At 36.1% G+C, this 12,640-nt stretch overlaps 2 protein-coding genes across 2 annotated transcripts; one reads left to right on the top strand and one right to left on the bottom strand.

Moving 5' to 3' along the window:
- The first annotated feature begins 3,346 nt into the window (after positions 1–3,346).
- Positions 3,347–5,556, top strand: LOC107854113. Its single transcript, XM_047403707.1, has 6 exons — positions 3,347–4,572; positions 4,661–4,737; positions 4,822–4,973; positions 5,276–5,324; positions 5,403–5,493; positions 5,537–5,556. The coding sequence occupies exons 2-6, from the start codon at positions 4,672–4,674 to the stop codon at positions 5,554–5,556; spliced, it is 378 nt and encodes a 125-aa protein (XP_047259663.1). The 5' UTR covers positions 3,347–4,572; positions 4,661–4,671.
- A 5,191-nt stretch (positions 5,557–10,747) lies between these two features.
- On the bottom strand, positions 10,748–11,503 carry LOC107854112. Its single transcript, XM_047403706.1, has 2 exons — positions 11,312–11,503; positions 10,748–11,236 (listed from the first exon to the last, which is right to left on the bottom strand). The coding sequence occupies exons 1-2, from the start codon at positions 11,501–11,503 to the stop codon at positions 10,748–10,750; spliced, it is 681 nt and encodes a 226-aa protein (XP_047259662.1).
- Positions 11,504–12,640: the final 1,137 nt, after the last annotated feature.

Raw genomic sequence — 12,640 nt, 5'->3', positions numbered from 1 at the left:
ATGGATTTAAGAAGAGAGTGAGCCATCGATGTGCATATACACTTAGTTTTTCTCCTATAAGTAGGTGAAGAGCTGTGGTTACTAGGAGCTGAAATTGAATCTTAAGCTGATGCTTAAAATATGCACTTTTTGACCATCAACTTTGCAGTTTGGGCTTCTGTTTGCTGATGATTGACATGAAAAATGTGCCATATGATCCGTTTCATTCATTTCAAGAAACCGTAAAACGAATGTTACTTCTTGTCTGATTTGAATATTTGATCTAAATGGCAACTAAATAACCATGCGTTGAATAGTTCCTTCCTTTTGCATGATTAAATAAATAATTGTACGATGCTTACTGATAATGGCATAAATTCAAGATTATATGATGACATAGCAGAGGGTATATTTAAGTGACACGGTTAGGACAAAAGGGCGGTAAGACTAGTAACATGGTGCCATCAGCTGACGAACTTCCTCTCCATCCAAAGTATATATAAATCATAGTAGAACAGAGTTTAGGGATTTGAAAGTAATGCAAAATTAGGGGTTGAGTAACCCTATGCTAAGTTGCTCGGACTCTAACAAATTGTGGCCGCACCTATGTTGGATCCTTAAAAAATGCATTACTTTTGAAGGATCCGACATGCACCCAATGACATTGTTGGAAGAGTTCGAGCAACATAGAACCTATGATAGAGATGTTTTGGAAATCTATGGTTGTGGAGGCATTGGGGATAATAGGCTATCGGGATGACTTAAAGTGAAATAGTGATTACCGGAGGTTCCATGTTGTAACTAAGCCAAGGAAAACGGAGACGAATATCAAGGGTGTTTTTGCTACTTCTTATTTTCAAGATAAGAAGTATATGAAAGACAATACGTGTTTGTTATCGGTCTGCTTGGTCCATAAAAGAAGTTGGCTTGCTTGTTTGTCCATGATTGTCGTCTCTGTGCTGGCGAGATCAAATAAATATAGTCCACGAAGTTGTTTTTTTTTTCTTTTCTAATTATAATTGTTATTACTTATATTGCATAGTGATAATTAGTTATTACTTAGATATTGCATAGTGAAAGCATCGATTTGATTGTTGAAGTTCTCGAATCTGTAGATTTCAAACTCTTTTTAATGTTCATGTGTCATACAGCCACCCGACGGAGCTGATTCCATATGTGCCTCAACAATGGGAGTCCAGCGTATGTGTTTACATTTTTGATACAGCAGCATATTTCTTAAAGTTGCGACATAACTGTTGGTTGTATTCCTTCAATGATGAAGGAGAGGGACTTGGTATTTATACTGAACAAACAACGCTAATGGAACCAAACTCCGATGGTCCTACTACGGCTATGCTTCCGATGCCAGATTCTTCTGAAGCAGGTTTGGTTGTATTGGTTTCAAATGCCTTGAGTTTTAAGGAAAAAAGGAAGTCTTTTACCACAAATTTATTAATTGTTTATTTAAAAGCCACGTGTCATAGGGAGTGATTTTAATAAATAAAGAAGTCTTTTGAAACATGACGGCTAAAATAAATTTTAGACTTGTGACTATAAATTATTATAGTAAAATGAGAATTTTAAAGTTAAATTATTCTGAAATATATAATTGAGTCATTTTGTTGAGGGCAAACTAATAAGGGAACTTTACATAGGATAAACGGAGTGTTAACATATTAAAAGTATCCTTGATATATAGTAGTAGGTTTCAACATGCCATGTCAATTCTTATATTAACATATCATTAAAATGAAAATATTATTAAAAAAATTTAGATATAGAATTTTGTTGTTCTTGTTCTTATTATTATTTTTAAACGGTCTAAAAATAAAAGACTGCCCATAGAAAATAGATTGAATGAAATGATTGATAATGCCATACTTTGAAGTTTTAGGTGAACTTATCAGAGGTTAATTTTTTCTGGAAAATGCTTTTCGTATTTTTAAATTTGCATTAATTGCTATTCTTTATTTTGGAAGGATGTTCATAACATATTGACTGATCATTTTGTTTGTGGTGTTGTGCTAATATACAATTATTTAATTCTACGATTTCTTTCGGCTGTCGAATCTCAGGAGTTATTCCTAGAGATTGGTGTTATGAGTTCTTCAGTATATTCAATTTGAATCAGGTCGAGCATGCCAAAGAGCCCTATGCTGAGGTGTTTTCTAGACTTTTATAAGTTTAATTTAGCTTTTTAAAATTTTTTTGAGACTACTATAATTTAAATGGATGATTTTTTTTTTCTTAAATTCTCACGCTGCACAAACTATGGACAACGTGGTACCTCAAGTCCCATATGTTGTGCTAGTTAGCTCACTTATTATGCATCGTTTGCTCCATATTTTATAGATTACAATGTCTTTGTTATGATGTCACTCTTTTTTCCTAATTATAGGCACATGATATATCACCTGAGGTGATGGCCTTTAGTCCTGAGAGATTACAAGAGCATATCAAACTGGGGAGATGGAACCAAATCCCCGTGCCCTTAAAAAGATTAAGCTTTCGGTGCCAGAGCCTTCGGAAGCAGGTTTGTTGTATTGGTTTCAAATACTTTTCGTTTATGTTTCAGAATCTTTTGTCTTTGATCTTTATAATACATAGCTCACCTAAGAAGTTTATACTCTTCTATGTCGACTTAACATGCATTTTTGAACCAGAATACTAATGTCAATTTTTGTTAGTGTATGAACATGTTAAGGCTGTAATGATGATCTGTTTTCAATTATAATCTGTTCAAGGAAGATTAAATAGGTCTCTGTTGTAACGGAAACTCATAATAGATTCTTTGCTGACGATCGTTATCAGGTTGTTCCATCGTCTCCTGGGATGCAGTAAACTCCCTAGTCTACTCAATATCTTACGATTTTCCTATCTTCCTCCTGACATGGAATTAAGAAGGTGATAAGTTTGAGAAAGATCATAATTCGTTAGCTGTTAAACCATATATGTAGGCTATATATTCCATGAACTAAGACAAATGAGTTTCTTTTACTTAATTTGAAGCAACAATATATTGATGGTACTTGTACTCAAGTCCATTGTTAGGTTTATATAAAAGACCACATTCTTCCTTGGTTTTGAATAAGCCTTTATTAGATTAGCGAGAAGCCTAGTCAACATATCAACAGATTCGTGTCAAAATGATGACGACAGCTTTGGTGCACGAAGGATTCTGTGTTTATGCAAGGTTCATGGAAGGGCCATATCCCAAGGGATACAACGTAGGCAGATTACCCTGATGCAAGCATCAATTGATATGTAAACCTAATGATTGACTAGGCTTCTCGCTAATCTAATAAAGGCTTATTCACAATGAAGGACGAAAGCAGTCTTTTATATAAACCTAATAATGGACTTGACTACAAGTACCATCAATATATTGTTTCTTCAAATTAAGTAAAAGAAATTCATCTGTCTTAGTTCATGGAACATATAATCTACATAGATTGTTTAAAAACTAATGAATTATGATCTTTCTCAAGTTTATCACCTTCTTAATGCCATGCCAAGAGGAAGATCGGAAAATCATGAGATATTGATTAGACTAGGGAACTTCCTGCATCGCAGAGCTAGAGCCAGTGGAACAATCTGATAACGATCATATCAACAAAGAATCTGATATGAGTTTCTGTTGTAACAGAGAGCTATTTAATTGTCCTTGAAGATCTTATAATTGACAAACATAGTCATAACATTATCAGACACTAACTAAAATTGACATTGGTATTCTTGTTCAAAATGCATGTTAAGTTGACGTATAAGAGTATAAACATCTTAGGTGAGTTCACATTTGTTATCAATATCAAAGACAAAAGATTCTAAAACACAAACTCAAAGTATTTGAAACCAATACAACGAACCTTCTTTCGAAGGTTCTGGCACCGAAAGCTTAATCCTTTTAAGGGCACAGGAATTTGGTTCCATCTCCACAGTTTGATCGATAGGGCATTGCTCTTGCGATCTCTCTGGACTAAAGGTCGGTACCACAGGTGATATGTTATGTGCCTATATTTAGGACAAAATAGTGACATCATAAAAGAGACATTGTAATTTATAAAATATGGACCAAACGATGCATAGTAAGAGAGCTAACTAGCACAGCATATGGGGCTTGAGGTACTACATTGTCCATAGTTTGTGCAGCCTTAGAATTTAAAAAATAATCATTCATTTAGATTATAGTAGTGTCAATTAAAAAGAAAAAAAAAAGTTAAATTTTACTTAGAAAAGTCTACAGAACACCTCAGCATAGGGCTCTTCAGCATGCTCCGCCTGATTCAAATTGAACATACTGAAGAACTCATACCACCAATCTTCTAGGAATACCTCCTGAGATTCGATAGCTGAAAGAAATTGCAGAATTAAATAATTGTACATTAGCACAACACCACAAACAAAATGATCAGTCACTATGTTATGAACATCCCTCCAAAATAAAGAATAGCAATTAATACAATTTTAGAAACACGATAAGTACTTTCCAGAAAAAATTAACCTCCGATCAGTCACTTAGATGATTGGTGGTATGTGTTCGATGGAATGTTCAGCTCAAATCAGGATTAGCATGCCGAAGATCCGTATGCTGAGGTGTTCCCTAAGCTTTTCTAAGTTATATTTATCTTTTTTTGAGACTATTATATTATAATATAAATGTATATTTTTTTTAATTCTCAAGCCGTACGGACTATGGACAATGTGGTACGTCAAGTCCCTCATGCTGCGCCAGAATCTTTTCTCCCTTCTGCTAGACCAGTTAGCTCTCCAACCGTACATCGTTTTGTCCTAATTTTATTGATTATAATATCTCATTCTGAAGTCACTTTTTTGTCTTATAAGGCACATAATATATCTCCTCTGGGGCCGGCCTTTAATCCTGAGAGGTTACAAAAGCAATGCCATCCGATGATGGATGAGGACGAAGTGACATCTAATTTAAGATTTCCTGAGATTCGTTGCAGTCAGAGGGCACCATTTGTAACCAACTCTAGGTAACGTGTTATGTTTATTTGCTAATACGAACCAATGTTTTTGCACTTGTATTTTATAGTGTTTTCCTTGTTAACTTAACTTTGTGTTACATTATGCTGCTTTGCTCTGAACAAAATAATATTTCCATTGGATTTTTTGCAACACAATTATGACCGTAAAATTGAATTTATCCTATTCTCAGTGTTAATTTCCCTGGATAACTAGTTATGTCTATGATATTGTATAGTGAAAGCGTCAATTTGGTTGTTGAAGTTCTGATGAGAAGATTTATAACTAGTTTTGATTTTCATGTGTCATACAGCCGCTTGATGGAGCGGATTCCTAGTATGCGTCAACAGAGGGAGGCCGGAGTATATTTACATTTCCGAGACAACTACATTTTGTTTTTTTAAGTTGTGGCATGACTGACGAGGTTTAATTCTTTCCAGGATGATGGAGTGGGACGTGGTATTTACTTTGAACAAACTATGCAGATGGAACCAAACACCATGCTTCTAGCGCCAGATCCTTATGAAGCAGGTTCGTTTGTATTGGTTTCAAATACCTTATGTTTATGTTTCAGAATCTCGTCATTGGTCTTGATAACACATGTGAGCTCACTTAAGTAGTTTCTACTTGTGTATGTTGACTTAACATGCATTAAGATCGTAACCAAATTCTGCAAGAAAAGCTTCTTCGATGGATCAATCAGTTGCATACTCGTTATTGTATTGCAATTACCAACACTATGAATTTTAGTTTAACTTTGTATCTCCGATCCTGAACACCAAGTACTTATATGGAGTAGGTTACAGCCTCGTTTTTGTCCAGCTTTAAGGATATGAAATATTTAGCCTAAGGTGAGGTTTTGTTTGGCGTACACAAGATCTCTCGATACGTAACGGAATGTATCTACAGCTTAGATTATTTGGTAATCGCACAAGTGAATAAAAGAATTGCTTATCTGAGAACGTCTTTTGACCTATAATAAGAATGTTCATTTTTGCTAGTGTATGAAAATCTTGGTTGGTTACTAGTCCTTCAAGGACAATTAAACAGTTCTCTGTTATAACGGAGATACAGAAAACTCCATAATCAGAGTAAGATCTTCCTCTTGGCATGGAATTAAGAAGGTGATATCCTGAGAAAGCTTACAATTCATTAACTATTGTACAGTAATGTAGGCTATAGCGTGAGGAATGACGGATGTATTTTGTTACTTCTTGATTGTTCTAAGCTTATAAGCATTTTGTAATCCAAGATTTACTCATGAGTACTCGATCATGAGTGCAATGACATCCGGTTTTGTTGCTTTCTGCCGATTATAAAATGACTGTTGTATATTTTTTCTTCCAATATGGAGATTTAGGAGAAATGGTTCTTTAAGAAGCATCCTGTTACTTTTTCTACAAACGGAAAGAATGACAATATCACATACTGTACAACAACCCCAACATACCCGGTGTAATCCCAGAAGTGGGGTCCAGGTGTACGCAGCATTAAAGTGCAGTGTCTTGATGGTGAATGTTAAGCTGCTAATACATTGAGATGAGGCATAGAGGGTTTAGGTTTCAACGGTGAGAACATAACGTTGATGGCTTTAGGCATTAGTGATTCAGTGTAAGGTTAAGGTCACCTGCGAATTTTGGTATTCATATTAGCGGCCTTGATCATTGATGCTTGACGTAACATTATACTAATGATAGTTAAGCTTTCACAAATTAGACTCCAAACAATTTTTAAAGATATTGATCCTTAGTGTTTGTAGAAACATATGTTGATGGTACTTGTATTCAAGTCCATTATTACGCTTATATTTGGTCGTTCATAAGCTGTTATTAGATTAGCAAGGAGCGTAATCAATCAAATCTACAGATTTAGTGTCGAAATGATAAGGGCAGCCTGATGCATGCAGCAGCGTATTGCATTTCTGCTGGATCCAGGCAAGGGCCATACTCCATCAATTTAGGTAGACAACCATCTCGATGAAAGCATTAAAGGCTTATTCCACAGAGAACAACTTTACAGTTGCTTCAAGGCTCCCCTTCTTACTGTCAAAATGATAAAAACGGAAAGGGATTGTGCCTTCTTTTCCTGTAGATTTTCTCAAGAGTATAGATTGAGGAATGAACTGTTTCATGCTTGCTGTGTAATTCGTCAAAAAATAATTAAAAGATCTTACTGCAATACTGAGAATTTTAATGTTCTTCTTTTCATTTTTGTTGGGGAATCGAAGAAAAGAGGAGCACTTTATAAGGAGAAGAATATAGTTTGCAGAAAACTTCACGTCTTTTGCATTCATCACACTAAACCAAGTTACATAGGACTCTTTAAATAGGAAAAAAAAATCCTAACCACTTACTTCCACTTACTTGACACTAATTAACCACTAACCTAAATAGTAGCAACTAACAAAGATGTGCTTCAACTGAACTAGGACTCCTAACAAACGTTTTACTTTGCCAACTAACTAGGAAGCACTAAAAACCTTTGAATCAATAGTCAACACTACCCCTTGATTCAAAATTACAAACTCCAAGTTTCTGCCGGAAATGATCATGCTTAGCTTGTGGGAGTGCCTTGGTGAAGACATCTGCGATTTGATCGCTTGTACCGCAAAACTTTAACTCTATATCACCTTTTGCTATCAGGTCACGAATGAAATGATAACGGATGTCAATAGGCTTTGTTCTGCTGTGAAAAGCCGGATTCTTTGTAATTGCAATTGTTGCCTTGTTATCATAGAATATCATTGTTGCATCCTTCTACCGATAGAAAACGTCAATCAACAATCTTTGTAACCATACGGCCTGACATGCTGCTGAAGTTACAGCAACATACTCTGCTTCTGGTGATGATAATGCAACCACATCTTGTTTATTTGAACTCCAAGAAATTGCTCCAGATCCTAAATTGAAAACATTTCCAGAAGTACTCTTTCTGTTATCTAGACTTCCTGCCCAATCACTATCACTGTACCCTATCAAGCTAAAATCTGCAACTTTGGAGTACCAAATCCTGAAGTTGACAGTCCCAGCAACATAACGCAACACTCTTTTGGCAGCACCAACATGTTGCTTGGTAGGACAATGCATATACCTAGACAACATACTCACAGAAAACATGATATCAGGACGAGTATGTGTTAGGTAGTTCAAACCTCCAATCAAGCTTCTGTAGTGACTAGGATCAGCAAGATCTGTGCCATCGTCAAGCTGAAACTTTTCATTTACATTCATGGGTGTGGCAGCTACTTTACAATTATGCATACCAAACTTGAACAAGAGGTCTTTTGCATACTTCATTTGAGAAATAAAAATCCCGTTCTCTACCTGTTTCACTTGAAGACCAAGAAAGTATTGGAAAATACCTAAATCTGACATTTCAAACTCCTTCATCATGCAAGATTTAAATTTAGAAACTAAAGTTTCACATGATCCCATATCAATCATGTCATCCACATAGAGACAAACTATCAAACAATCACTCGTACCTTGTTTCTTTACATACAGCATAGGCAAATTCTCACTCCTTTCAAATCCATACCTCAGAAAGTAGGAGTCAATTTTGTTGTACCATGCCCTTGGCGCTTGTTTTAGACCGTAAAGTGCCTTCTTGAGTTTGTAAAGTTTGCTCTCATTTCCACTATTAACAAAACCCTCAGGTTGAAAAACATAAACTTCCTCTTCCAAATCCCCATTTAGGAATGCAGATTTAACATCGAATTGATAAATGGGCAAGCTCAATTTAGCATCCAAAGATAAGAGTATTCTAACTATTTCAAAACGAGCAACAGGTGAAAACATTTCAGCATAATCAGTACCTTGATGTTATGCATGTCCCTTAGCTACGAGCCTGGCTTTGTATCTCTGTATGCTCCCGTCTGCATGACGCTTGACTTTGAACACCTATTTGAGTTCAATGGGTTCCATTCCATCTGGAAGATTCACCAACTCCTATGTTTGGTTCTGCTCAATTGCTAGCATCTCTTGTATCATTGTATTTTTCCACACTTAAATCTCTGCAGCTTCTTTGAAGCAAGTGGGTTCTGCACCATACAAAGCAAAAGAACAAGTCTCATAAATCTACCTCAACGATTTGAATTTCGTTGGTGGAGAGAGTCTCGCTAGAAGAGTCTATTGAAGAGGAACTACTGCCACTTCTTTGGGGGGTTAAGGCATGATCACGTTCTTGAGAAGAGGTGCTTGATTGAGGAGTAGAAAGTCTGCTACTTGCTGGAGAAGAGTTGTATGTGTTCTCTGGAATGGAAACTGCTGCAGGTACTTGCTCCAAAATTTCATCAGTAGGCGACAATTTAATATTCGAATTAACCTTCCCAGAATCAAAGTTCCAGCTAGCATCTTCACTAAACATAACATTTCTACTTATCATAATTTTGCCACTCATTGGATCATATAGCTTATAAGCTTTGGATTGTGTGCTATATACAACAAAGATACATTTTTTTGATTTTTCATCAAGCTTTTTTCTAGCCTGTGAGTTCACCAATATATAACCTATACATCCAAAGACACGTAAGTGGATTAGCTTGGGCCTGTTACCTCTCCATACTTCATATGGTGTTTGATTAAGAACAGCCTTGGTGGGTGAAATGTTTAGCACGTAGAAAGCAGTAGCAACAGCTTCACCCCAGAAACACTTTGGTACACCTCTAGCTTACATCATGCTTCTGCCCATTTCAACAACTGTCCGGTTCTTTCGTTCTGCTACGCCATTCTGCTCTGGTGTATATGGTGTTGTGAGCTCTCTGTGAATACCATTTTCCTCACAAAAAGTGTTGAATTCATTTGACATAAATTCACCACCTCTATCTGTTCGAAGAGTCTTGATTCTACAACCACTTTGTTTCTCAACAAAACACTTATATTTCTTGAAATTCTCAAATGTTTCAAATTAGAATGTCAAGAAATATACCCAACTCATTCGACTGTAATCATCCGTAAAAAGTAGGAAATATTGACTTCCACCTAAGGACTCAACACTCATAGGACCAAATAGATCAGCATGCACCAGTTCAAGACAACCAGAAGCTCTCCAAGACTAGCCTACGGGAAATGAATTTCTATTTTGTTTCCCATACAAGCATCCTTCATAGAATTCAAGAGCATCAATTCTAGGCAAACCTAGAACCACATTTCTATGACCTAATAATTGTAAACCCTTTACACTCAAATGAGCATACCTCAAATGCCATAAATTAGCTTCGGTACTATCTTTGGTAACTAATACAAAACTTTTAACATCAGAAACTTTAAGGGGAAACATTCTATTTTGAGTCATTTGAATGTCAACAATTTTGTATCCTGTTTTTTTATCTTGAATACTACAAGAATAGTCATCAAACAGAATGGAGCATACACAAGTTATCAGTTGCCCAACACTCAACAAGTTATGGGCTAGTCAATCAACATACTGCACATCATGGAGAAGTTTTACATTACCATGAGAAGTTTTACAGTACAACAATTATACCTTTCCCTTCGACTTTCATTGCCTTGTGATTCCCAAGCCAAGCTTCTGACTTATCTGATTCATCAAGTTCTTTGAACAATGACCTTCTGCCAGACATGTGGTTGGAGCAACCACTATCAATGATCCAAACTTCATTCGAACTAGCATCTATTGAGGAGTGAGCCATGAACAAATTACCCTCCTCTTATTGTTTCTCAGTAAAATTTTCCTGTTGTTGCTCATCCTTCTGTTTAGTACAGCAATCAACTTCCTTATGCCTTATTTTTTTGCAATAGCGGCACTGACTATTGCTCTTGAACTGTCAGTTCTCACCACCAAATTGAGCTTGTCTTCTGCCACGACCTCGACCACGGAAACTACCTCTGCCTCTGCATCCCCTGGCATTTGAGACTTCTGATTTGCCTTTGACAGAAGACTCTCCCTTGATCTGATATGCCTTCTCTTCACCCTTTTCATGAGAGGCATTCAATCTATCCTTATAAGCTTGTAAGGAACTCATCAATTCATCAAAACCATAATTAGATAAATTATGGGATTCCTCAATGGCAGCTACGACATGATCAAATCTTTTAGTAAGACTTCCTAGAACTTTAGCAACTATAGTTTCATCAATAATTTTGTCAATATATGCCTTCATATGATTAACAATTGTACTGACTCTAGATAAGTAGTCTTGTACAGATTCACTACTTTTCATGAATAAATTTTCGAAATCACGTCGGAGTGACTGGAGTTTGACAGTCATTACCTTTGTAGAGCCATGGAATTCTTTCTTCAGAATATTCCATGCCTGCTTTAAGGTTTCTGCAGAAGCAATTCTAGAAAACACCGAGTCGTGCATAGCCTACTGGATGTAGAACAATGCCTTAGAGTCCTTTTTTTTGTTCTCCGGCAACCTTTGTGCTTCATCTTCCTCAGCATAGCAATTCTCCACCAAATCCCACAATTCTTGAGACTTGAATAACATCTTCATCTTTATGCTCCAGAATTCATATCTATCTCTATTAAAGATGGGAATTAGTTGCTGAGATGTGGAAGATGCTGAATTGGTAGCCATTCTTTGCACTCAATTTTGATTTTCATTTTGCTCTTGCTTTATCTCCCAGTATGACCTAACCTGGACATAGAGAAGAAATTAAGAAATAGATACTCTCTTTGCGCTCTGATACCAAAAACTGCTGTGGAATCGAAGAAAAGAGGAGAACTGTATAACGAGAAGAATATAGTTTGTAGAGAACTTCACGTCTTTTGCATTCATCACACTAAACCAAGTTACATAGGACTCTTTAAATAGTAAAAAAAACTAACCACTTACTGCCACTTAATTGACACTAATTAACCACTAACCTAAATAGTAGCAACTAACAAAGATGTGCTTCAACTGAACTAGGACTCCTAACAAACGTGTTACTTTGCCAACTAACTAGGAAGCACTAACAACCTTTGAATCAGTATTCAACAATTTTTTATTGGTGCTTCAGGTTTGTCAAGTTATTATACGAGTTTCTACAATAATTACTATAAACTGTGGTATCGCATCCTAGATATACCACTTTTCGAGCAAATACCTTCGCACCATAAGAAGGTGATTCTTCCCATCTATCTTGGTGGATAGAGTCACCTGATATCTATTGCTAGTGAGAGGTGGGAGGTATCCCATGGATTTAATCGAGGTACGTGAAAGCTAGCCCAAACTCCACAATTATAAAACAAAAACAAAGTGAGCCATCGATGTGCATATACACTTAGTTTTTCTCCTATAAGTAAGTGAAGAGCTGTGGTTATTAGGAGCTGAAACTGATTCTTAAGCTGATGCTTAAAATATGCACTTTTTGACCATCAACTTTGCAGTTTGGGCTTCTGTTTGCTGATGATTGACATGAAAAATGTGCCATATGATCCGTTTCATTCATTTCAAGAAACCGTAAAACGAATGTTACTTCTTGTTTGATTTGAATATTTGATCTAAATGGCAACTAAATAACCATGAGTTGAATAGTTCCTTCCTTTTGCATGATTAAATAAATAATTGTACGATGCTTACTGATAATGGCATAAATTCAAGATTATATGATGACATAGCAGAGGGTATATTTAAGTGACACGGTTAGGACAAAAGGGTGGTAAGACTAGTAACATAGTGCCACCAGCTGACAAAATTCCTCTCCACCCAAAGTATATATAAATCATAGTA

The sequence above is a fragment of the Capsicum annuum genome, unplaced genomic scaffold (genome assembly GCF_002878395.1).
Source record: "Capsicum annuum cultivar UCD-10X-F1 unplaced genomic scaffold, UCD10Xv1.1 ctg4718, whole genome shotgun sequence".
Lineage (NCBI taxonomy): Eukaryota > Viridiplantae > Streptophyta > Magnoliopsida > Solanales > Solanaceae > Capsicum > Capsicum annuum.
This window is presented reverse-complemented; position numbering and strand designations above follow the sequence as displayed.

What these genes read in the sequence shown, in the direction of transcription:
- LOC107854112 (XM_047403706.1), bottom strand. Translation starts at nt 11,503, where the DNA reads ATGGCTACCAATTCAGCATCTTCCACATCTCAGCAACTAATTCCCATC. An exon ending in ACAAAAAAAAGGACTCTAAG is followed by an intron (nt 11,237 to 11,311) that starts GCATTGTTCTAC and finishes ACCTTAAAGCAG; the next exon opens with GCATGGAATATTCTGAAGAA.
- LOC107854113 (XM_047403707.1), top strand. Translation starts at nt 4,672, where the DNA reads ATGGACAATGTGGTACGTCAAGTCCCTCATGCTGCGCCAGAATCTTTT. An exon ending in CCATTTGTAACCAACTCTAG is followed by an intron (nt 4,974 to 5,275) that starts GTAACGTGTTAT and finishes TGTGTCATACAG; the next exon opens with CCGCTTGATGGAGCGGATTC. An exon ending in GTCAACAGAGGGAGGCCGGA is followed by an intron (nt 5,325 to 5,402) that starts GTATATTTACAT and finishes AATTCTTTCCAG; the next exon opens with GATGATGGAGTGGGACGTGG.